We start from the raw sequence: 24,756 nt of genomic DNA, 5'->3' as shown, positions 1-24,756 counted from the left end.
GGCGCTGTGGGTAAAACCTCAGCGCCTAGGACTTGCCGATCGCATGGTCGGCGGTTCGAATCCCCGTGGTGGGGTGCGCTCCCGTTGCTCGGTCCCAGCGCCTGCCAACCTAGCAGTTCGAAAGCACCCCCGGGTGCAAGTAGATAAATAGGGACTGCTTACTAGCGGGAAGGTAAACGGCGTTTCCGTGTGCTGCTCTGGCTTGCCAGAGCAGCTTCGTCACGCTGGCCACGTGACCCAGAAGTGTCTACGGACAGCGCTGGCTCCCGGCCTCTAGAGTCAGATCAGCGCACAACCCTAGAGTCTGTCAAGACTGGCCCATACGGGCAGGGGTACCTTTACCTTTACCTATTTGCCAGCATAATTTATATTCATGCAGGAAGTCACCAAACAACAAAGCAAGATGCTTCCAGTTGAACGTTATAGCGTGCAACTGGAAACAAGGACATATCTCGGGGACAGGATATCACCACACTCCACATCAGGTGGAAAGACTAATATATACTTTGGATGGTATGAATGAAAAGGAGCATAAAAAGACACACGATTGTTTCACGCTTCTGCTTTCTACACTCTGATTTCATGGAGGGAAATAATGGTCCCATCCACTACACTACTTCCCAACAACCTGGTTATAGAATTACTGCAGAAATAGTGCTTTGGTTAATGGAAATGTTGTAAATTTATGTACTACTTAAATTATAGCCAGCAGATACAGCTAGCACAGTCAATTAGATGGTGTTTAGGATGCAATCTAAACTTAAACCCATGACCCCTGCCAGGGCTTTATGAGAGTGGCAGGGCCACTGCCACATTTGCAGAAGTGGAAGCAGTAACGTAGCTGCGCCAGCCTTGAGCTGCTGCCGTGATCAAGCCCAGATCGGCCATCATGCCATTGAATAACAGCAGCATGACTTACTTGAGAGCCAACCATCCCAGACCAGATCAGTTCCACCTGTGAAACACCCTATTTCGGCACCTTCCGCTGACTATTGCTGTCAGGCATCCTGCTGATGGCACTCCTGCCACATGTTTGATGGTGGAAAGATGTGTGTGATGAAGTGGCTGTTTGCATTACTGCATTGGTAATGTCTTACTCAGCTGAGCTGCCCAATCTACCCCCTTGCCCAGCTTAGTGCAAGAGATGGTTGGGTGGATCTGGCTGACAGGAACCTTAGGGATTCGGTATTTGGACCATTGTTTAGTGATCATAAACTCACAGAACGGCATCAGTCACTATCTTTCTACCTCATATCTCCTTCTCTCAAATGACAATCACAGATACCTCCCAGAGTTATCAGGAGGACCAACAAATTCTGTGGTAATCACTCACGTTAAAAATCAGAATACAAATAAATGCACACTGCTGTTTTTGATACTATATAAAACTGATTCCTCCCCCCAGCAAAAACCAACAACTGATCCCCAAGTAATTTCATTTTAAGAAAAAAGCACTTAAACTACATTGAAATATCATGGTCTTGATCCAATTGGACTAGGAATAAGTCACATGCCTGCACACTTCCTCCTTGCCTGCCTGGTTTTACCCAATAGTTCTTGGTTTAAAGTCTCTCTCCAAGCTAGGACATGTAACCAGAATACAGTCTTTGTTTCACATTGAAAGGAGCCCTTAAAACAATTTCCTCATTTGGAGATTCCAACTAAACGTTAGGAAGAACTTTTTGACAGCAAGAGCTGTTTGGTAATAGAACAAACAACTAACTCAGATAGTGGTTTTTAAACAGAGGTTAGATGGCCACCAGAGATTATTTGGTCAGATGGTCGGAGATTATTTAGTTATGATTCCTGTATTGCAAGGGGTCCTTTCCAACTCTACAATTCTATGACATCATAAGAAACTGATTTTTATTTTTTTAGGAAACCAGGATATATTTGCCAAAGCCAGGTGGGCAGGCACATAGCTTGTTCCTACACTAATGAACCATGGCTTATCTGACTAAGATTACAATAGCTGAACTGGACTACTGAGTGTATAAGGTTTCTTGGCTCACTTGTATTGTTGATGGTCCTTAGTACTTCTTGTTTTCGCCATGAACCTTTCTGCTAATTTTTCTAAATTGCGAGAATATTCAGTCTCTATTTCCGCTTTTTTGCGAAAGAAATCTTGCAGGTCTTGAAGAAGTTGCACCCTCATCTCCGTCTGCTGCTCCAGACATTTCTGTTGCTCTATTAGCTGAGCTCGAATCTCTGGAAAGAAACATACAGAAGGTGACAAGTTAAGTATTAACGCAACAACCCTCCCTGCAAATAATATTTTATAAAAACATGAAGGCACTGCATTATACTTTTACCACACTGTACATTACACCATTGAGCAAGAATCACATTACAATATGCTAGCACACTCAGCCTGTCCAGAATATGCCCCCCCCCCGAAGAAGTTAACTGGGGCTGGTCATAGGAAACATGTTGCATTTGTGTTAGAAAGACATCACTGGTTCCCAGTTATTTCCCAGGCATGATTAAAAGTGCTGGTTTTAAACTTTAAGGAACAACTTTTAAATGAACATAAATTCCCTTGTGTGTTCTGGTCATCCCCAAAAGCCCTGTTTTGAGTACCAGATCCAATGAAGTTTGTTTGGTGGCTAGGAGTAGAATTTGTTCTCCCAATTTGAGGAGAGCCCTCCCAGAGTATTTTGTTGAGCTTACTCTTATTTTTATCCCACAGGAGACAGGACTGGTTTCATTCTAGAATGGTTTCAAGTGAGTTCAATTCTCAAGCTTTATTCATGTTTTAATAGGTGTGGAAATCTCTTACTTTTGATGGGGGGATTATGGTTGTTATTATTTTTTCAAAGGAAATTTAAAATTCTGTTTTTATGCAGTTTTTAGTGCATTTGAGTTACACCTTTTGAGTCCTATCATGGAAAAAAGACCAGGTTAAAATGAAAATAAACAAACGGTGAGTGGCTTATGGTCTTAAGAAAAATGGGTTGGCACTGAAGAAGTGCAAACAAGTGCCAACTAGATGTTTTGAAAGACAGAGAGCTCCACATCTCTTTTTCCTCACTTCTTTATAGCATCTAACACAAACAACATGTGACATGCCATTGCACTGCATGGTTCCTTTCCTCATATCATTTGCAGAGGAGGGCAGAGGAATGCATAGTGCAATGAATGTCACATGCTGTTTGTAATTACAGTGGTACCTCGGGTTACATATGCTTCAGGTTACATACGCTTCAGGTTACAGACTCCGCTAACCCAGAAATAGTACCTCGGGTTAAGAACTTTGCTTCAGGATGAGAACAAAAATCGTGCTCCAGCGGCGTGGTGGCAGCAGGAGGCCCCATTAGCTAAAGTGGTGCTTCAGGTTAAGAACAGTTTCAGGTTAAGAACAGACCTCCGGAACGAATGAAGTACTTAAACCGAGGTACCACTGTACGTACAAGGAATCAAGAGAAATGAGACACAAAGCGGGTGGCGGCTCCAATCTAGTTTGGCCTGGAAGTGCATGAAATACATATACAGTGATGGATTTATCCCCTTTATACAGACTGGAAAGGGGGAAAAACAAACACGTGCTTTGCATTTCCCACTACAGCTTCATCCTGCAATCTGGCACACAAACACACATTAGCATCTGGGATCCTTTATTTAGCACTCATATTTCTGTAGCAACCGAGCGCTAAGTATGTCTTTGATTACACGAGACCACCTAAAATTAAACCATTAGAAATGCTGTTGCCATAAAACATATTTTATTTTTCATTTCTTTTCAAACACAATTGAAACACCCAACAGGGTAGAAGAGAAATTATAAAACTAAAGACTCAAATCATTTCCTTCCATCTCTCCCCGCCCCCTCTACTGTTGTCAAGCTCTGTGGATACTGGCCTCATTGGTCCAAACTTAATTATATGTGTATAATATATATATACACACAAATACATACCCCGCCCATCTGGCTGGGTTTCCCCAGCCACTCTGGGCGGCTCCCAACAGAAACACGATAAAACATCGAATGTTAAAAACTTCCCTAAACAGGACTGCCTTCAGATGTCTTCTAAAAGTCAGATAGTTGTTTTATTTCCTTGACATCTGAAGAGAGGGTGTTCCATAGGGTGGGCACCACTACCAAGAAGGCCCTCTGCCTGGTTCCCTGTAATCTCACTTCTCGCAGTGAGGGAACCACCAGAAGGCCCTCAGTGAATTGAGTGAACTGGGATTAGAGTGAATTGAGATGTGCATATTGCAATGACTGAAACACCATGCAGTCACACTTCCAGGAGCAAAGCAGCTTGTAGTTCCAAAGTCTAGAGAGATTTCCCATATCACCTGCCATCACCTGAAGCACAATATTTCTCTGTGGAGGCAGCTGACACAATTCAGCTGTAAGTCACTTAGTGATGAAACACGGAGTAACACTCATTAATGTATTAATCAACAGCGTGCGCAGAAACAGATCCAGCTCCTCCCCTGCTTATCCCTAGCTTGGCACCTGCCCTTGATACTTCTGCCTACTCTCAGCTTTCAACACTGCATGCCTGTCTTGCGTGTCTCCCGTGTATCCTTATTGTTCTGATTTATCTTTGGCTTTCTGAATCTTAAGTCTGAATTTCGCTCAGGCAGCTCCTTCAGCACTCTCGCTTTAGGTTATTTGAGCAGACTGGTTGCTCAGCAGGTGCTGAAAGCATTGTTTATAACCTGCAGTGCACCTGGAAAAAGACATTCCTATGGGAGTATTGCAGCATTCCCTTGGTTTCTCTTCTCTTATATTCCCTATTGCACTAGGAACTGGGAGACCAGTGTCCAAAAATCCCCATTCTGCCATGAAGTTCACCGGGTGGCAGTCAACTAAGTTTTACTTAGACATACTGAATTTAACAGAGCTAACTTAACCATGCACATTAATTTCAAGGGTTGTACTTGAGTAAAATTAGTTGGAGACCACTCATTGTCTCTCCGCCTAACCTACCTCACAGGGTTGTTGTGAGGATAAAATGAGGAAGGAAATAACCATGTACTGCATGCCACCTTCAGGTCCTTGCAGGGAAGATGGAGTATAAATGTAATGAAATAAAAATAAAAAGAAATGGTTGCAGAATGTTAAACTAGCTTACAAAAACATATACCAGCTGAAATAACGTGACTTTTTTTGGGATGGGGTGGGGTCTGACAACCTGTTTTTCTTTAAATGCTGACACAACAAAAAGCAAACCACAGAGCCCTGTCATTACTAACGGTAAACACCAAATTACTGCTAATTACTATGGGGATTTTATGGACCCAGAATTATGTTTAACTCCACCAAGACGACTGTATTCCCATCAGCCATTCCACTTACCAGCAAAACAAAATCCTATGAGTATTCCTACCCTCTAAGAGCCTGAAAGCAACAGAAGCTTGCTGTGAGTGGTTGTTTACATAGTAATTATCATCTATGACTAGGTGCTCTCCAAGAGCTGTGTGATGCACCTGAATCTCCTTTTATTGTGCTACCCCAATGGATCTGTCAAAAGATTTTGTAATAGCAGAGTCATTTGGCATCTGGTAAGCAGCAGTAAAGTGTGCTTGCTCATTCATCATACATACAAGCTCAGTCCAGTCTAGCCTGACACACATTCTGCCTCTAGGACCTTAATATTTATGCTGCAACCCTATACACACTTATAGACACTTAATCTGGGAGTGACACTGAACACAATGGGCATCACCCCTGAGTAATCATGAACAGAAATGCATGGTTAGTTTGTGTGTGTGTGTGTGTGTGTGTGTGTGTGTGTGTAGATTAAATTCTGTTACATTCATTTGCCAGATTGTCTCATGTGGTGGCAAAAACTAAAACGTATTAGCTGAATATTAGCTTACACATCTATTTAAATACAAGTGGCTTCAGTCCTGCAATGAATTACACATATGGAATAGGGACTGCTGGAAGTCAATCAGACTTGATAATTCTGAGGCAAAGATGGCTATCATGTTCGATGGTCTGAAAGCAGTCAGCACACAAACTAAGCATGGAGTATTCTAGGCATGGAGTTTCCCAACCTGGTGCCCTCCAGATGTTATAGCACCAGATTGCTAGCTCCTAAACATCTAGAAGACACCAGTTTCGGGAAGGCTGAACCACTTTCCTGCTGGTCTTGGTTGTTTGAAGACCTACTTTGTCTCTAGGACTGTTGTGGCCTACATCTTCAGGCCGCAGCTAGTAGTGGTAGTGGTATTCACCAACTTCACCTTGTGGCAAAGATTCAAATTCTTGTCCTGGGTTTGGATCCAGCAACCATCAAACTTGCCTTTATAATAAATGGTCCAGGAAACTTCAGGGCCTGTAAGCACTAACAAGTCAGACACCATTTCTGAGGGGCTGTATAAGGATTATTGGTGGCTTTCTCGCTTCAAAAAGTTTCTTAGCTGAATGTGGTACACCTACTGTGCTTAGTACTCCTGAAACAAAGACTGCTACATTATCTTTCTTTCTAATTTTGATAACTTGGTTTTCAACCCATATTTACATTGGCCTAATAAGGCCACAAAAGTTACTAGCCTGCAAAAAAGAAAAGAAGGCAGGGAAGGAGGAGGAAGTATTGTCCTGCTGGAGGCTGCAAAAGAAGGAATGGACAACTTCATTGCTCAATGCAGCAGCTCCTTGCATTTCTATTCTGGGCATGGGGAGGGCTTCCCTCCTCTGGTAGCCCACTTGGTTTCTATGCTGTGCCGAGAGGCGAACAGAGTGATCCATCCCTCCTCTGCCAGCGCACTCACTCACCTGCACACAGTTTCTTGTCGCCTTGGGCTACCAGGTGTGTGCTGAAATATGAGGTTGAGTTATATATACTGTACCACCATACACATGGTGTATCTTCTCAACCCATTTCATGCATCTATTATGTAGAGTCGGCCATGGCCTATGAAAGGACTTGCCCAAGTAAATCAGTCAGTCGCTGTGGAGGTCCACAGAACTACTTTCATTTTTGTTGCTGCAGACAAATGCAGCTACTCTTCTGAATTAAACATGGATCTTGTATCCCACAAAACCAACTGGATCCTGGCACACAAAATCCAAAATGGTTGCCTAGACTATATTTAGATGCTACTCACTAAGGTATATTAGGAGTGCCAAAATGCTCCATGTAGCTGCAGGAACCTTTGGAGGTTTTTATTGTTGTTGTTCTTGGCTATTCATAATTACAGCTGATAGTCATTTGGCTGCCGACACCCAGAGGCATCTGAATTGATGGCACGCTGCCTGCCCACAAGTTGGTAGGCCTGAAACATCACAGCAGCTATGCTGAGTTACAATTTGGGAACCACCCCCCCTGCAGAAACTGGCCATCTGTGCCAGCAATTAAGTGCTGGCATTACATCTGTCCTTCATGTTGATCACACAGAAAAGTCTGTATTCTGCTCTCTGGCTGGTGGGGTCTGGGAACTTGAGGTCAAATCAAGGGAAGGAACAGAGTCTTCTCTTGCACTGTCTTGATTTCAAAGTGTCACTGCCCAAACAAAGCAGAGATGCATTCTAATATCCTTTCATATTTATCTTCAAATTCTCAGCTTGAGGTAAGAGCTTGGGTATCAATAAAGAGCAACGTTTTTGCTCTCTTGCATTCACACTGGAAATGAAACTGGAGTAGGTGAGATGGAATAATGCTGCATGGAGAGACCCTTCCATAGTCACTGCTTCCATGCCAGTTAACAAACTCTGTTCCCTCCTTAATCTCACAATGGCTGCACTGCACTCAGGTAGGTACGATATAATGCACTATCAGCAATGTTCAGAGACATAGTGGGCTAGAATGTAGCCTCCTGTTTTGTCTAGTGAAGATATACTTTTGGATATGACGAACACATAAGAGCACAATCCTCCAGAGATATCTTAGGCTCCCGTCAAGGTCAGAACTATCAGAACTCTTGACAACTGTTGGAAGGAAAGCTGAAAAAGCAGAGCTACTACGGTATTATAATCAAATCCCTGTAGAAACCTCTGCCTACAGCTAACTTGGTTGAATTGCAATAGATGCCTAGAAACACAGGAGAGCAGTCAAAATGTACTTGACAATCTGCTTTCAGTTGTGAGGTGCTTTAGAATTAATATCTATCTATCACCCCCCCTTATGCTCTGAGAGTTCTAAAAGCAGGAGAGAAAATTACTTCAATAACTCTCCTTCAAATGACTCTTCGCCCCCCCTCCTTTTTTTGTAGCACTGTTAAAAATACCAAGCACTTGGAAATCTTTTGACAAGAGCATTTTGGAGGACAATCTTCCACTCCTCTGCAGTGGTGTGCCGTAAGATTGATTTACATTTATTAAAATATTTAACATATTTTGCTGCTGGTTCTATTCTCTCCAAGGGATAGATACTAAATCCTCTGCATTTGAGGCACACTGCCAAAGACAATTAAAATAAAAAGGGTAAATAATGGCAAAGAGACGAGACAAACCATACTGCATAAAGTAGTCTTAATGACAGAGCAATGACACTAGGTATAAAATAAATTATCAGGGAAGCTAAGAAATTATTAAAGTCACTATAAAGCACCAGTGAGACCAAATTTGCCAAACTTCCCTAAGCACTTCAGTCAGGGTTGTTTTAATCAGTGCTTGAGGTGGCAAGCCTATGCAGCCTTAAAGCCCAATTAAACACAGTGGGACTTGCACCTCGTGTTGGATTATCAGACTGCAACCTTTAACTACAACCTGTGGGACCAGCTTCCAAGTAAAATGTGTTTAGGGTCATGATCTTTTTTTTAATCAGGAGCCTAAGGCAGCAATACTAAGCATGCTTACCTGGGATGAATGCCAATCAATTCTATGAGTGAGCTGCTCTGAGGCTTTACAATATTGGGGGGGGGGCAGTTCCAATTGCCTCCCCCTACCTGCAGTGCCTCCACCACATCCCATAATATTCTAGAGGGTCTCCAAGAGTGGCTTTGGAGGGGGTATAGGGCCAGTGTTAGAAATTAGCTATAAGGCCAGCCTAACTGGTATCTGAAACATGGTGCTGTTATCATCAGATTTCTTTAAGTTCAGCATGGAATGTCAACCTATTTGCTAGAAAAGCTACTCTTTGTGGACCATAAGGCAGAATAATGTATCGGGTTTTGTTCACACTAGTAGCTTGAAACTCTGCAAGGTGGTGAGTTTCCAAGTTGCTTTTTCTCCTGCCACATCATAACAGGAGCAGGGATGCCTTCACCCAGTGATTTCTTCTGAGTAAAGCTTTCATCTGCACAAGCGCTGTTCCCACCACAACAGAATCACGGCTTCCATTTTCAAATCAGATGGAAGCTGGTTTGAGGGGAAGTGCGTCAAAGGGGAGTATTTCCTGAAAAGCCACAAGATACAGAGGGACATTCTCCCTTGAGGGAAAAGCCTTCTCTGGCAAGAAACAATATCTAAGGCGCAGAAGAATGAGGATCCATCAACAGTCCTAGGTATTTTTGAGGTTTCATGAATCCTTTGATATGAAAGAAGCAAGATAGCTCTTGAACATGATGCAGGATTGCTTCATTGCCAGGATCTGGGACAGGGATGAAGGCAGACACCTGATGTTTCATATGGGAAAGATTGAATTAATTGGTTTGTTTCTGTTGCTACAGCCTAAGGTCCCAGTGTGGGGTGCAGCATTAAAACACAACATTAAGATAAATAAAACAAAACAACTTAATGCACCATCTCTATCTCATTAATCCAAAAGTATAGCTTTTGTATTGGGTTGGACTTGTGCATCTTATCTACCTCCCCAATTCCTTCTTGTTCAAATTATGTTTTTCCCAGGACATGGGACTAGGACTAAACTTTCAAATATGCAGAAATGCATACTGAACTCCATGCACACATGGATGGGTATTGTCACGGCCACCCAGGACGGGTCCCAGCTCACAAGAGACCTCACTCCGTTGCAGTTTATTTACAGGAAAAGTTTATTGAAGATTTCTGCTTCTCGTACAGTTCAGCATCGTGGCCGTACGTCTGTCACGTTAGACCGCTGAAGTCCCCTCTGACTCCTCCCCTCTTCCACACCAACTTAATAGCCTGGCTCTAGACCACCTCTTCCTCTCCTTTCTTTTCCGCAGGGTCTTCCTGCCCCCCTGGGTTCCCTCTCTCCGTGACTCGCCTGAGGCTGAATCCTCTGCCGCCTCTTCCCCCCTCCTTCTGGCTTTAGGGCCGGGCTCCTCCCCTGAGCTCTCTCCACTTCCGCCCGCCTCTACGTTTGAACTTGGCGCGCGTACGTTGCTGCTGACCTTTCTTTCGACCGCTACACCACCCCTTGTTCTGCTCTCCACCCTTTCCGGCTGAACACCTTGCTCCAACCCCCTTTCTCTGTTCTCTCCTAATCCTGCTCCCTCCGAGAGGCTGACGACTCCACCCCCTTTTCTCCGTTCCGGCTGAGACGCCTCTTGCTGCGTCTGTCTTCCGCTGGGCTCCTCTCCGCTTCTCCCTTCTCCTCCCTTTTGCTTGATTAAGGTAACCCCCTTTTGAGAATCCTCTGACTCGCTGCTCAGACTCGTGGATTCCCTCAGAATTCCGTCATCTTCTTCCTCATCCTTCTGCCCCTCCTCCCACTCGCTCTCCGTCTCCTCTGTCATCTCCTCCTCTCTCCCAGAAACCCTGACATCCATCCCCCCCTCGAAGCCCCCCCTTCCCCCCTCCCGCTCGCCGGGTGCAGGTTGAGGAAAACGTGGTACTTCCTGGGTCGGTTCAGGATACAAGTTGTCCACCTCAACGTTCTCCTCTGTCATCTCCGTATATGTGTGTTCGAACTCGGGTTCCCCACCCACAGACCTCACAGTCTCTTCCTCCATCACTGCTTCTCCTGGCGCTGCCTGCCAAGGACCTACCATCCATCTCTGACTCCATGCCTCCCTTGGCTGATCCACCCACCAACAAGGGCCTGTCTCCTCCCCCCCCAGTCTCGGATCCCTGGTCGGGCTTGTTTCGGGCGTATGGCCCTCGGGTGAGGAGAAACCCTCGAACGTGCTGTCTGACAAAGTGGGCGTGAAAAGCCAATCATCAAAATACTCCTCGGGCATGGGCTTGTGCGGAAAAAGTGCATGGAACTCCTCCTTCAACAGGGGTTCGTCCAACGCGTAACCCGGCACCCAGCTATTGGCAGAGGCCGGAGTGCCTTCCCTGGCTAGAAAATATTCAACTCCCTCCTCCCCCCATCTCGAGTCCAGTATCTCTGTGACCTCGTTAAGAGGTTCTGGTCTTGGCGATTCCCCCCCCTCAGGCGCCCTCCTACGTGGCTCTGGGAGTGCTCCTGACTCTTGAAACCTGTGTGGGGTTTTGTAGGGAGTGAGCACCGACCTATGAAAGACCGGGTGCACCCTGGAACCCTCCGGAAGGGCTAGACGAAAAGCCACCGGATTGATCTTAGCCTCAACTTGATATGGCCCTAGCTGCCTGTGTCCTAACTTCTTCTTGGCCAATGACCTGGCCGGCATCGCGTGGGCTGCTAACCACACCCAGTCCCCAATCTGGATGTCCTCTCCCGCCCTCCTGTGCTTATCGGCCTGCACCTTATACGCCTGTTTTGCCAGCTCCAAATGTCTCCGCAGCTCCTCGTGCACCTCTTGCAACTCCGCTGCAAACTGGTCGGCATCTTGAGGCCCCCCCCCCTCCTGGTGCCGCAAATCTCGGGAAGGTTCTGGGATGACGGCCATTGTTCGCGAAGAAAGGCGTCACCCCGGTGGATGCGTGTTTCGTGTTGTTGTAGGCGAATTCAGCCATCGGCAGATAGTCCACCCACGCCGCAGGTCGCTGGTTGGCGTAGCACCGCAGGTACTGCTGCATGATCGCGTTGACCCTCTCCGCTTGACCGTTGGTTTGTGGATGTCTCGCCGATGTCAGGTTGATTTTGACGTGCAATATGCCCAGAAGCTTTCGCCAGAAAGTGGAAACAAACTGGCGCCCCCTGTCGGACAAGACGGACTGCGGAAGTCCATGCACTCTGAAGACGTGATCGATGAAGAGCTTTGCGGTCTGTTCTGCCGTCGCCACCTTGGCACAAGGGATGAAATGCGCCATCTTGGTGAACAAGTCCACCACCACTAACACCGCCGTCTTACCTCTGGAGCTGGGCAGGTCCGTAACAAAGTCCAACGCTACCCTCTCCCACGGTTGCTGCGGTGTCTCCAGCGGTTCTAGCAATCCCGCCTGCTTCTGGTGCACTGGTTTGGACCTCTGGCAGATATCACACCTGGCGACGTAGTCCGCCACCTCTCCTCTCATCTGGGGCCACCAAAAGTCTCTAGCCACCAATTCCATCGTCTTCTCTTTGCCGAAATGGCCTGCACTAGGGGCGTCATGCAATTGTTGCAGAACCTTGGCTCGAAGATCGTCGGTGGGCACGTAAAGGGCACCCTTACGAGTCAAAAGTCCATCTTGCAATTGGAACTCATCGTTGTCTCGCGACCCTCCGCGTAGCTCCTCCATCTTGGACTGTGCAAACTGATCCCTTTGCAACGCGCGTCGCACCGCGTCCAGGTCGACTGCGATGGTAGCGCACGTCCACGCCTGCGGTGCGAAAATGTGCTTTGCTGCGATTGGAGCTGCTTCCTCCAAGTATTGCGGCTTTCGGGACAGCGCGTCTGCAATAACATTGGAGTCTCCTGGGATGTATTCTATTTTGAAGTCGAAATCCGCAAAGAACTCCGCCCAGCGCATGTGTCGCTGGGTCTGTAACTTAGCCGTCCGCCAATACTCTAAGTTCTTGTGATCCGTGCGGACTTGCACCGTGTGCTTGGCTCCTATTAAGAAGTGTCGCCACGCTTTGAAAGCTGCATGAATGGCCAACAACTCCCTGTCCCATATGGTATAATTGCGCTCCGTCTTGCTGAGCTTCCGGGAGTAGAACGCACCCGGTCTCCAGTTGCCTTGCGAATCCTCTTGCAAAAGAACGGCCCCAACCGCTCTGTCTGACGCATCGGTCTCTACCCGCATGGGTCTGCCGGGATTCACGTGGAGCAGCTGCTCTTCGGAGGCGAAAAGACCTTTAAGCGTCCGGAAGGACCGCTCCGCTTGTTCGGTCCAGACGAACTTCTTCTTCTTGGAACTGAGGGTGTCAGTGATAGCCGCCGTCGCGTTCGCAAAACCTTTAATAAACTTGCGGTAAAAATTGGCAAAGCCGATGAACCTCTGGACCTCTTTCCGATTTCGAGGGCTTTTCCAGTCCAACAGCGCTTGAACCTTAGCCCTGTCCATGGCCAGTCCCTCGTCGGACAACTTGTAGCCAAGGAAATCAACCTCTCTGACATCAAACTGGCATTTTTCCAACTTGGCGTACAGCCTGTGGTCCTTCAGCCTCTGCAGGACCTCCCTCACGTCCTTATCGTGATCCTCCGACGATTCCGAGAAAATCAGGATATCGTCGAGAAAGCAGACACACTTCTTGTAGAGGAGACCTGCTAGCACGTGGTGCATAAATGCTTGAAAAACGTGGCTGCCATTTTGGAGACCGACAGGCATGACTCTGTATTCGTATGTGCCCAGAGGGGTGAACATGGCGGTCTTCCACTCATCTCCTTTCCGGATGCGGATGAGATTGTAAGCTCCACGTAGGTCCAGCTTGGTGAAAATCTTGCCCCTCCTGACGGTCGCTAAAAGGTCGTCAATCTTGGGCATGGGGAAAGCTTTGGGCTTAGTCAAGCTGTTTATGAACCTGTAATCCACTATAAGCCTTTTTTGGGGCGTGTTTTTCTTCTTCACAAAGAACACAGGGCTGCCACCCGCTGCTTTAGATTCCTGGATGAAACCTCGCTTGAGGTTATGGTCTATGAACTCCCGAAGCTCTTGCATCTCGTCTTCCGACATGGAGTACAGCTTGGCAGCAGGCAGTTGCGCCCCTGGCACTAAATCAATCGCGCAGTCGTAAGGTCTGTGAGGCGGCAACTTGTCAGCTTCCTTCTCACAGAAAACCTCCAAGAAGTCCTGGTACTTGTGAGGCACCGTTTGCACCATACCCAGATGCAACTGCTGCTCGGCTTCTCCTCCCTGATCGGTCTGAAAGCAATGCTGAGCACAATACGATGAACAAAAGGTGATCTGCCGCTGGTACCACGCAACCGCGGGACTGTGCCTCTCCAGCCAACTCATGCCTAACACGATGGGTGTGTCCGATAAGTGGGTGACATTGAAACTAATAAGTTCTCGATGGTTGCCAATCTGCATCATCATGGGAGGGGTTTGCTGCACCACTTGCCCCCCCAGCAACTTCCTGCCGTCTACCGTGACCACGTTTAGAGGCGTCGTTGCAGGCAGGAGCGCCATGTTGTGCTGCTTAACGAACTGCAGTCCCACGAAGTCGGCGTTGCTTCCCGAATCGATCGTTATTGGAACCTCGAGGAGTCTCCCATCAGGCAACTGGAGTGTTGCTGTGAGCAGAACTGCCGGTCTGGGAGGCAAAGGGTCCACGCTTTGCAGTGATGCTGGGGGCTTGTCTACAGATCCGCCTGGCTGAGCCCCAGTAGCTCTGCTTCCAGCCAGGCACTGTCGTTTCCCTGAAGCTGCTCCCCTGGTTGCACCTCTGCTGTTACAGTTGCCAGTGCTGCAGTGTGCTTCTGGAGCCTCTGGGGGCACTCTTTCGCCATATGGTGCGCACTGTCACAGATGTAACACTTCCTGGTTCCTCTAGGAGGCTTCGCTTTGGCTGCACCAGGGACAGGGCTCTGGGATGGCTTCTGAGCCCTAGCACCACCAATCTCCATTGGCTCCTCGCTGTCCTTCCCCATTGGCGAGGGGTGCGCACGGCTGAAATCCCTGTGCACAAAAGGGAGAGTCCTCGCTTGCGCACGCGCTTGGGACCCGTCCTCCTCGTGCCACGGACGTCCCTCATGTCGAATTCCAATAGCTAAAGCCCGGTGCACCACGTCTTCTAGGGTCTGGGGTCTGTCCCCTCTAGCGATCTCATCCTTGATGGGGGGGCTCAATCCCTCCCAAAAAAGATCTCTGACCGGCTTACTGTCCTTTGGCCAATCTAAGGCGGTGAGCAATGCAAAAAATTTAGAGTGGTATTGGCGCACAGTCGCTTTCCCCTGCCTCAGCCCGTGCATTTGACGGCGCGCAATGTCCACATCCACAGAGGATTGAAAACAAGAATCCATCGCTTTGATGAACGCAGTTGAATTGCGACGGGCCGGTCCATCTTCGCGCCACAGATTGCGTAGCCAAGCCCTGGCCTCCCCATGCAGGTGCGAAACAATGAACCCCACTTTCTCCTCCTCATCTTTAAAATCGTGACGGAGTAAATGCAGTGCATATACGACGTCCGCTCTGAAATTGGGATAGTCTTGCAAGTTGCCATTAAAATGCGGAACCAGGGCACCCCCCCTCCGTCCAAGCGCAATGCCCTCCGCTCTGGAACCTGGGGCCCCCGCCCTGTCCGCGTGTTCCCACCTTGCCTGCAAATCCTGGCACGTCTTCTCCAAGTCGTCATTCTTCTTCTGCGAAGCAATGACTGCCGATGTGAGAGCGGTAACCTGATCCCGCAGTGCAACCAGCTGCTCCTCAGCGCTCATGGCTGCTCCCGTTCGTGAGCTTCGCAAAAAAAAATTTTTGCTTTCGGAGAGGGGACTTACTGTCACGGCCACCCAGGACGGGTCCCAGCTCACAAGAGACCTCACTCCGTTGCAGTTTATTTACAGGAAAAGTTTATTGAAGATTTCTGCTTCTCGTACAGTTCAGCATCGTGGCCGTACGTCTGTCACGTTAGACCGCTGAAGTCCCCTCTGACTCCTCCCCTCTTCCACACCAACTTAATAGCCTGGCTCTAGACCACCTCTTCCTCTCCTTTCTTTTCCGCAGGGTCTTCCTGCCCCCCTGGGTTCCCTCTCTCCGTGACTCGCCTGAGGCTGAATCCTCTGCCGCCTCTTCCCCCCTCCTTCTGGCTTTAGGGCCGGGCTCCTCCCCTGAGCTCTCTCCACTTCCGCCCGCCTCTACGTTTGAACTTGGCGCGCGTACGTTGCTGCTGACCTTTCTTTCGACCGCTACACCACCCCTTGTTCTGCTCTCCACCCTTTCCGGCTGAACACCTTGCTCCAACCCCCTTTCTCTGTTCTCTCCTAATCCTGCTCCCTCCGAGAGGCTGACGACTCCACCCCCTTTTCTCCGTTCCGGCTGAGATGCCTCTTGCTGCGTCTGTCTTCCGCTGGGCTCCTCTCCGCTTCTCCCTTCTCCTCCCTTTTGCTTGATTAAGGTAACCCCCTTTTGAGAATCCTCTGACTCGCTGCTCAGACTCGTGGATTCCCTCAGAATTCCGTCATCTTCTTCCTCATCCTTCTGCCCCTCCTCCCACTCGCTCTCCGTCTCCTCTGTCATCTCCTCCTCTCTCCCAGAAACCCTGACAGGTATGTTGGATTAAAGGTTTCTTTTATCATGGGATGACAATCTCCTAGCCTAAAGCACTTGCAAATGGTTCTGCCAGACACACTGTTACAGACTTCCCCCTATGATTATCTTACAGACACAAATCCAACATCAGAAGCAGCAATATTCAAAAAGTAGTAGGGCAGCATTTCAACCACCCAGGATGCTCTGCTAGTGACCGTAAGATGGACATCCCAGAACAAAGGAACTTCAAAGGAAGACTGCATTGTGAAACTGCTGATTTACAATTTATCATGAAGTTTAATTCTACTGACTGTGGTTTGAATCAGGAGAACAGGTTTTTTACTCACTACACATGATAATTAGTTTACCAATGTCTGCGAATGGTCACTGTCAAGCTCTAATGTAATTGTCTCTGTACTTTTTTCACTGACTCTACTGCTTACAGTTCCCCCACATGCCCACCCATGCGCAAACATACCTGCCACTTAGCGTAACACTCTATGCATCTGATGAAGGGGACTTCAGCCCATAAACGTTTGTGCCCCAAGAAATTTGTTGGGTCTTCGATGTGCCACAAAACTCTCTTGTTGTTTTCAAACACACACTTAACTTTTATTGATGTAAGAAATGAGAACTGGGGGACTCAGTCATTGAGCTGACCTCATTATAGTTGTGCATACCACCAGCTTTGCATTTAAAAAGCCTGCGGCAGGAGCAGTGGCGGAGCAAGCCGATCGGGCACCTGGGGCGGTGTGCGTGCCCTGCGACATGGGGCGGGGCCAGCCGGGGCAGGACGCTCCGTGGGGCCTCCAAGGAGTCTGCCTGCCTCCTCCTACTCAGCCACCCTAAAGCTGAGGGAGAGGTGGCGGACAGACTGTTTGGGGCAGTGTGAAGCCTGCGGGCGCCCAAGCCACCGCATCACTCCCAGGAGAGACACATGGCTCAGGCACACTGCAGGCCTTGCGGTGAGTGCCACCTGGCCATTTTGTCACCCCCCTCAGTGGTGACACCCGCCCCCCACTTCCTCCACCCCTGGGCAGGAGAACAATTAAGTTCGCCTCATGGAAGAAATCAGAATCTTTTATAAATGTTTTGGGGACTGGAGATATGTAACCAAGTTAAAATAAAACAAAACACCACAATGTAACTGCTTCCTTGGAAACTACTAATAAGTTCTGCCCCAACAAAGCAGAAAGCTGTAGACTATTTGGATAATACAGTGCAAGTATAGGAGCCACGTTACAACAGAAACATTGCTAGATGCTCATTGCTGTTTATGAGAACTGTAGTGTTGTTTTTAAAGAATAAAAAACCCCTGTAATATGTTTGAAAGCACAACTGAACTGCAGCACACATTTAGAAGGCAATAACAAACCTAACTGCAATTGAGACGTATTTTATTTTAAACTTCCTCACAAATCCCTTCCTCAGAAATCCCAGTAACTGTAGTGAGATTTAGGAAGAAATAAGCATAAAACCATGCCCTTCTCTAATTATTTTAAATATTTAGGGCTGACAAATCTGCCATGCTTTCACAATTATAAAATACTGAACTTTTATTAACTTAATAAAGATGTTGCAAGACTTGAGTGGTTTCTGAGTCAGAAAGTCAGGTTCTGAACTCATTTAGAGTCTAAAATGAAACATGAAGGGTAGGTTTGGACAGTCCAAAAATGGCTGCTGAGAGGATAAAGGAGCTGGTGAGAGGATGAAACACTTTTGATTATTGTTGGGAAGGTGCTTAATTCTAGCTTCCCACTGCCAGGGAGCTTAAATTGGATTGAGGAGCCTATTTAATTAAATGTAGCTTTCATTGTTATAAGGGAAGGAGAGGATGTCCCCCTTGGGTGCTGGAGTTAATGGCATACACAGGAAAAGAAAGATTTAGTATCCAGAGCTTAAGTTTTTATGACACTGGATGCCCAAAGTAGAGGTCAACAGGCTGCCCCCTTATTGTCTCATACCAGTGACCTAAATAAGGTATTGTTCATGTGTAGCTTGCAAGAATATTTTTTTAAAGAATCAACTAAAAGATGTTAAACGTCAATGCAAAACTAATTAAGAGGAGTAAACTACACCAGTGTGGTGTAGTGGTTAAGAGCGGTAGTCTCGTAATCTGGGGAACCGGGTTCATGTCTCTGCTCCTCCACATGCAACTGCTGGGTGACCTTGGTCTAGTCACACTTCTTTGAAGTCTCTCAGCCCCACTCACCTCACAGAGTGTTTGTTGTGGGGGAGGAAGGGAAAGGAGATTGTTAGCCACTTTGAGACTCCTTAGGGTAGTGATAAAGCGGGATATCAAATCCAAACTCTTCTTCTTCTTCTTCTCAATCATCTCACACACATCATATCTTTTTCTTCAAAGAGGCATGCTGCACTAACCGTCCAACTTTCTTTCCTAGGTAGGTAATTGCCAACCTGAATTCTTTTCTTGAAATGGCAGCCCTGTTCAGCCTCCATACGAAAGGACACAGCACAGAATATATGAAAGCACGGAGTCCAAGTTGGAACAATATAAATCACTCCTGTCCCTGTTAACATATAACACCGTGGTGATTTTTTTTTAAACGTAAGGTGCTACATAGTGACACTTTTCGTTTTGCTTTATTAAAACATTTTAAATTTATTTTATACCTAGAGAGAGATACAAAAGTCACCATTCGCAACCTAAGGAACAATAAAACAATGCAGAAATGAATAGAAAAGCAGTAGCACGCTTGGTTTTATTTGCATGTGCAGCTAGTTGGAGTGCCATTCCTCCCACATATGCAACAACTGGATTATTCAAGCAAGAGACATTATATTCGACAAAGAATTGGACATGAGAAAGGTTAACACACTCTCACCCTGCATTAGAAGCCAGATTGATAAAGGACAACATACTTCCCTGTCTGTCAGGTGCTGAATGAAAGCAAGCCTTGTCATATACAATACTCCTTAATCAAAGGCAAGTTTATCATAAAATTGTATCACCTCAGGTGCTTGTGTGAATGGGCCCTTAACCACACCATGCGCTCTTTATTCTTTATTAAATGACTGTTAAATTTCCAAGTCACCTTCCTCAAGACTGATGCAATTGATGTGAATTCTGATTTGCAGGCACCCTGCATTTATAATTAAAGTGCGCCTATGAGCATGTATGAACTGAAACAGGCATCTTTATTGAAGGTGTCCTTGGTATTCTGACTACTCCCGGAGAGATCACCTAGCCAGAAGGATCGTTCTGCTCCCTGTCGTTTCCAACCTTGCATAGCACACAGACATATTTTGTGATGCAGACTCTGTTTCAGGTTACGTGCAACTCATATCCTCATAAATTATTGGAAACCTGCACAGCTAAAATTCTTCTACTGAATGTTAAAAATAAAACGTGCCTTTGAAGGGGATTTAGATTATCCAAGCGTAAAATGCAATGAACATTGACTGCATACACCTTTCTTTAAGCCAGGGATAGGAGATGGACAATGAGATGAGATGAATATATTTGTGTCCTGCTAATATCTGTCAGCTTCTCCACTGACAAGAGAGAAAGCGTCAAAGGTTCAAAGGAGGGCTAAGTGTGTGTGTGTGTGTGTGTGTGTGCGTGCGCGTGCGTGCATGTGTGTGTGCGCGCGCGCGCACACACACACACACACAAATAAATAAAAAAAAGTGTGTGGAAACAGCAAGAAGCCATATGACCCCATCTCCAACGCCTATGCATTTAGCATTAGATTGAAAAGGTCCTACACAAGTAGTTGTGTGTTGGGCTCCTCCAATTGCACATGTATGCATGTATGTAGTAGGTCCCTGTGGCGTTCACACAGGGTCCCCAGATGTTTGACAGTCTATTGCCCTATGCCACCACTGTAATTGCTTTCTTTACTGCCACCAACCCGTTTCTCACGGGTACACACAGAGTCCAGACAGTTGTTAACATTAACAAATAATCAAGTTTCTTTTTATAGGCATGAACAAGCTTATGGTATCAGTAAATTTATCTTGTCAGTTTCTTAATCTTAGTTCCTTTACTGACCCAATGTTCCTAACAACTTCAAACTGATTATCCCAACTAACTATCTGACTCCACCTAACAATTCCTCTCACACTCTCACAACTCGACCAACCCACAGACTATTCCTCCCTCTTCCTTCTCCAACTCCCAACTCTCAACTGACTTTCACACAACACCCACTCTAACCCTAACTCCTCCTATCAGTTTCCACTGGCCAATCACATCACACTCATTTTAACCCTTTCCTTATGACCCAACTAGGAGGCAAACGCCACAGTCCCTTTTACACGGACACTAAAATGTGGAGATGTAATATGTGTGGCCCACTTCCCCCTCCATACATTCAGTGAGCATGTGGGGGATTCGGAAATGTGTACGCAGTTCTAAAGTTTACCCTTGTATATGAGGAAGGGGAGGTTGCCCACTGCAAGCAGCAGGTTTCAGAGAACAATTAAAGGTGGGGGGTTGTGAATCAGTTTGCTTATTGCCATGTCTTTACCCTCACACAGTCACCATTTAGACATCTTCAGCATCATGTTCCAAAAAATACATTGAATCATTTCTGGGATAAAAAACCCCACATTAACCAGTGTGATTGGTTCATCAATGAAAAATCATGACTTTACACATTTTTAAAACCATGGATTTTATTGAATCTGTTGCAAGTAATTTCCCAAACCACTAACAGTCTTTACTACCTAGCTGCCATGGGCGGGGGGCGACCAGTACCCTCATAAAATATCCTCACAATATCACCCATTTTGAAATACTTTAATTTTAACAGACTAAAATAATCAGCAATTACTTAGAAAAGCACTTAGACTGGCTGATTGCCCAATATAGACCTCGTTGAATTTTCATTATCTAAAATTCAATGCTACGAACAGCAAGCCAAAGACATGTAACTATTAAGCCGAGTGAGGAGACCTCCTTAAAGAGGCAGTCATTTTAGTGCTTGGTGCAGAGAGTGCTTATAAACCTGTCACCTCTCCTAGGCATTTCTTGATTTTTTCCATCTGCATTTTTTTTAAGTCGAATGATTTGTTTCACAGAACGAAGGAAACCACCCCCTTGTTTTTCGAACTGTCATTCACCCTGTGTTTAATCATTCCAAAGTGCTCTGCCATATCTCAGGCACTAACGCCTGAGTATTTGCACTTGTTCTTCCTTTTAAGTGTGTGAGAGAGAACACAGCTTGGCAGCTGCTTAGTTAGAATGCCAAATTTCTGTTCACTTGCTGGTTGTAATTCACCCACGGTCACATTTCATCTGGATTACCATAAGAGCCATTTGCTTAGGTAATGTACTTATTTAAAATGCCGCAAAGCGATAAGGGGCATGTATTACATTATTCAGGCTGAAAGCCAAGGCCTGCAGGGCATGAGGGCCCAAAGATTCTTGGGGGGGCCCCCCACAAAACCCAGAAAGCTTTTTAAAACAATCATATACAATACTTTACTTGTATGCAACAGTTATATGACAATTCCAGTTTGCTTTTATTTATTTTTCTGTCACAGAAATGTACCAGAGGAGGCCTGCAGTGGGAATTTGTAATATTCGAATTTAACTTTGTCATTTCAATTAATATTATGTATAAAGATGTGTGTTTCTTCTTCTCATAATCATCTTTCATATCCAATCAGAAAATGTGGACAGTGGTACCTCTGGATATGAACGGGATCCGTTCTGGAGCCCCGTTCGTATCTAGAAGCAAATGTAACTAGTGACGGCACGTCTGCGCAAGAAAGCGTCACTTTTCGCCACTTCTGCGCATGACGTCATTTTGAGCGTCTGCACATGCGCAAGCGTCAAAACCAGGAAGTAATACACTCCATTACTTCTGGGTTGCAGCGGAGCGCAACTCGAACACGCTCAACCCGAAGAGCATTCAACCCGAGGTATGACTGTAACTGGTTACTTGGTGTATAATCAAAATAAACTGGGACATATGCCCCCCTTTGCAAAACAGGTGGAAGGGAAGGGAAGGACAGCTGCCAGTATTGTCCGTGGCACCCTTGACTATCATTCAAGACACTGCAGGGTGCCACAGCACACTGGTTGAAAATCACTGCTCTAGAGCATTGTAAAACAAGCTTGCTGCATTATACATGTGATATTTGAAGATGGCTGGGGCTTGGTCACTAGGTGAACAGAAAAATCAAGCCACAGGTCACCCGGATTGCTGCTGATCTCAGTGTTTCTTCACTTGAACAATCTTCCCATTTCCTCTTCCAGTTCTCTTTCCTACCGAACTTTCAACAGGGCTCCATACTTCAGTGGTAGAGCATCTGCTTGGCATGATGAAGGTCCCATGTTTAATCTGCAAGTGGGACTGGGAATGTCCCCTGTCCGAAACCCTGGAGAGCTGGTGCCAGTCAGCATGAACAATATTAAGATAGATGGACCAATGGTCTGACTCAGCACAAGGCAGCTTCCTATGTTCCTATGAACTACCAGATGCCTCCTAATATGATTTTCCTGCATGTTTCTGGGATCCCTTTAACCACCCGACCAGATTTCCCTGAGAGGCAGATCCTACCACACTCCTTGCCAACTTCCATAACTCTGCAGAGACAACATCTTCATGTAGCTGCCTTAGAAAGAGAACGTTTCAGCCAGCAGAGAACCCTTGGAACTGTCCAAGGTTCTGCTCTTGTCTGCCCTCTGACTGTGACCTGCCCTGGCTTCACTGGACACGAAGCCTTAAGCCCTCATGGAACTGGATAGCTTATGCAGCTAGGCTTCCTCCTTCCTAAAAAACACACCAAAAAACCTCTCATAAAAAGGCTGTATCTTTTAATATCCATGCAACAGTATTGGTTTCCCTAGCCGAACTTGAACTCTCGTAAGTTCTCCATGCAGCCTGTCTCTCGATAGTGTAGGGCTACAGGAACAACTGTTCTTCCTACCCTTTGTGTTTGCCAGTCATATGCTTTCTTCTGGTTATGCTCCCCAGAAAATTAAACTCCTGTCTGTTAGGGACTGGGAGTTGTCATCTGTGGGCTCCTGCGGACTCTGCCATTGTCATATGTACTTGTGGTACCTTTGTGCCTACTAAGTTGTGTTTTGTTTGCGTACGGCGTTGGATCACATCACGGGGCTGTGTTTTGTTTTTCGTTAAGTTTCTCCATGAACAAGATTGTAATTGAGCATTTGTCAGTGTCTGTGTTAATATGTCATTTCTTCTTTAAAAAGGTTTCATTTTGCCACCTACTTTGTGGCTGGGAGTATGCAGGATGTAGCCAATGAGAAACATGTCGGATGTGCCAGTTGTTAAAAACTACAGCTTCTGTGCCCAGTGTCCACGCTGGCCAAGGTCAATGGGAATTGTAGTCTACAATGTATGGAGGGTACCGCTTTGAATACTGTCCTGATCTAGTCCATATTCAGCAGAGCTTAGCAGCTGCCTCGTGTCATGGGACCATAATACTGCCTTGCCCAAGTGTGGTATTTTTATCTGTAGCTTCAAAATGAATTGCTATGGATGTTGTTTCAATACGAGGCATTTCTTTACTCATTTTGCAAAAACAAACTACTGTATAGTAACAGGAACAAGACAGATGTAATGCTGGCTTTGTAACATCTGGAATGTTGGTAGTTTGTTTTACTGGGGAAAACGGGTTATTATTTATGAAAGCAGATACGACACTTGGAAATGAATGAGAGGTTAAATCTATTTCTTGCCTGAAGAGACTGCAAGAAAAAAAGGGTTAGGTGTGAATTAGGCAGAAGAAAAGAAACTACAAATCAGAAGTTTCAGAGCTGATTTTTCACCATAGCTATAAGCAGTTAATCTACACATACTGTATGTACATTGGCGAATCAGAAACAAGGATGCAAGCTGAATACAGTGGTACCTCAGGTTACAGACGCTTCAGGTTACAGACTCTGCTAACCCAGAAATAGTACCTCGGGTTAAGAACACTGCTTCAGGATGAGAACAGAAATCGTGCGGCGGCAGCGGGAGGTCCCATTAGCTAAAGTGGTACCTCAGATTAAGAACAGACCTCCAGAATGAATTATTTCTGCTTGAATAATTCTCATAATTTGCCATTCACCTATTTGCCTTGGTGAGGAAGAATTGCACCAGGCCATGTAACTGAGGCATGGATATCCAGTGGAACTGGGAACTGCTATTTGTGCAGCTCTCACTTCTGCCATAAAAGGCTATAGGTCTAATTTGGTATATGGCGGCGTCAAATATTCATAATTTCAGTAACAGGAAAAAGAAATTAAATGCATCACTGTTTGGGTAGACTGGGATCTACTGGGTTTTGGGCTGTTGATTTGCAAGAGTTTCTGATTACCAAATTCCTAGGCTGCAGGTGTGCACCCTGTTCTTTAAGTGTCCCCACCCCCCATAAGCCACGATTCCGCATTTGAGTCTGGTTGGTGAACCAAAGGGGTCTTTCAAAAACCCCAAATTCTAGCCAGCCCTTAAGGACTGCTGCAATTCACTGTCCCG

At 46.2% G+C, this 24,756-nt stretch overlaps 1 protein-coding gene across 1 annotated transcript in view; it reads right to left on the bottom strand.

The window, feature by feature from the left end:
* The window catches only part of SRGAP1 (SLIT-ROBO Rho GTPase activating protein 1), a 120,820-nt gene that overhangs the window by 50,425 nt on the left and 45,639 nt on the right, over positions 1 to 24,756 (bottom strand). Inside the window, exon 2 of the mRNA XM_081928005.1 lies at positions 2,013 to 2,208. Within this exon, the coding sequence (XP_081784131.1) occupies positions 2,013 to 2,208 (196 nt within the window). The remainder of the gene's footprint in view (positions 1 to 2,012; positions 2,209 to 24,756) is intronic.

The sequence above is a fragment of the Podarcis melisellensis genome, assembly GCF_964234715.1.
Source record: "Podarcis melisellensis genome assembly, chromosome: 10".
Taxonomy (NCBI): domain Eukaryota; kingdom Metazoa; phylum Chordata; class Lepidosauria; order Squamata; family Lacertidae; genus Podarcis; species Podarcis melisellensis.
Note: the sequence above shows the minus strand (reverse complement) of the source record. Positions and strands in the feature narration are given on the sequence as shown.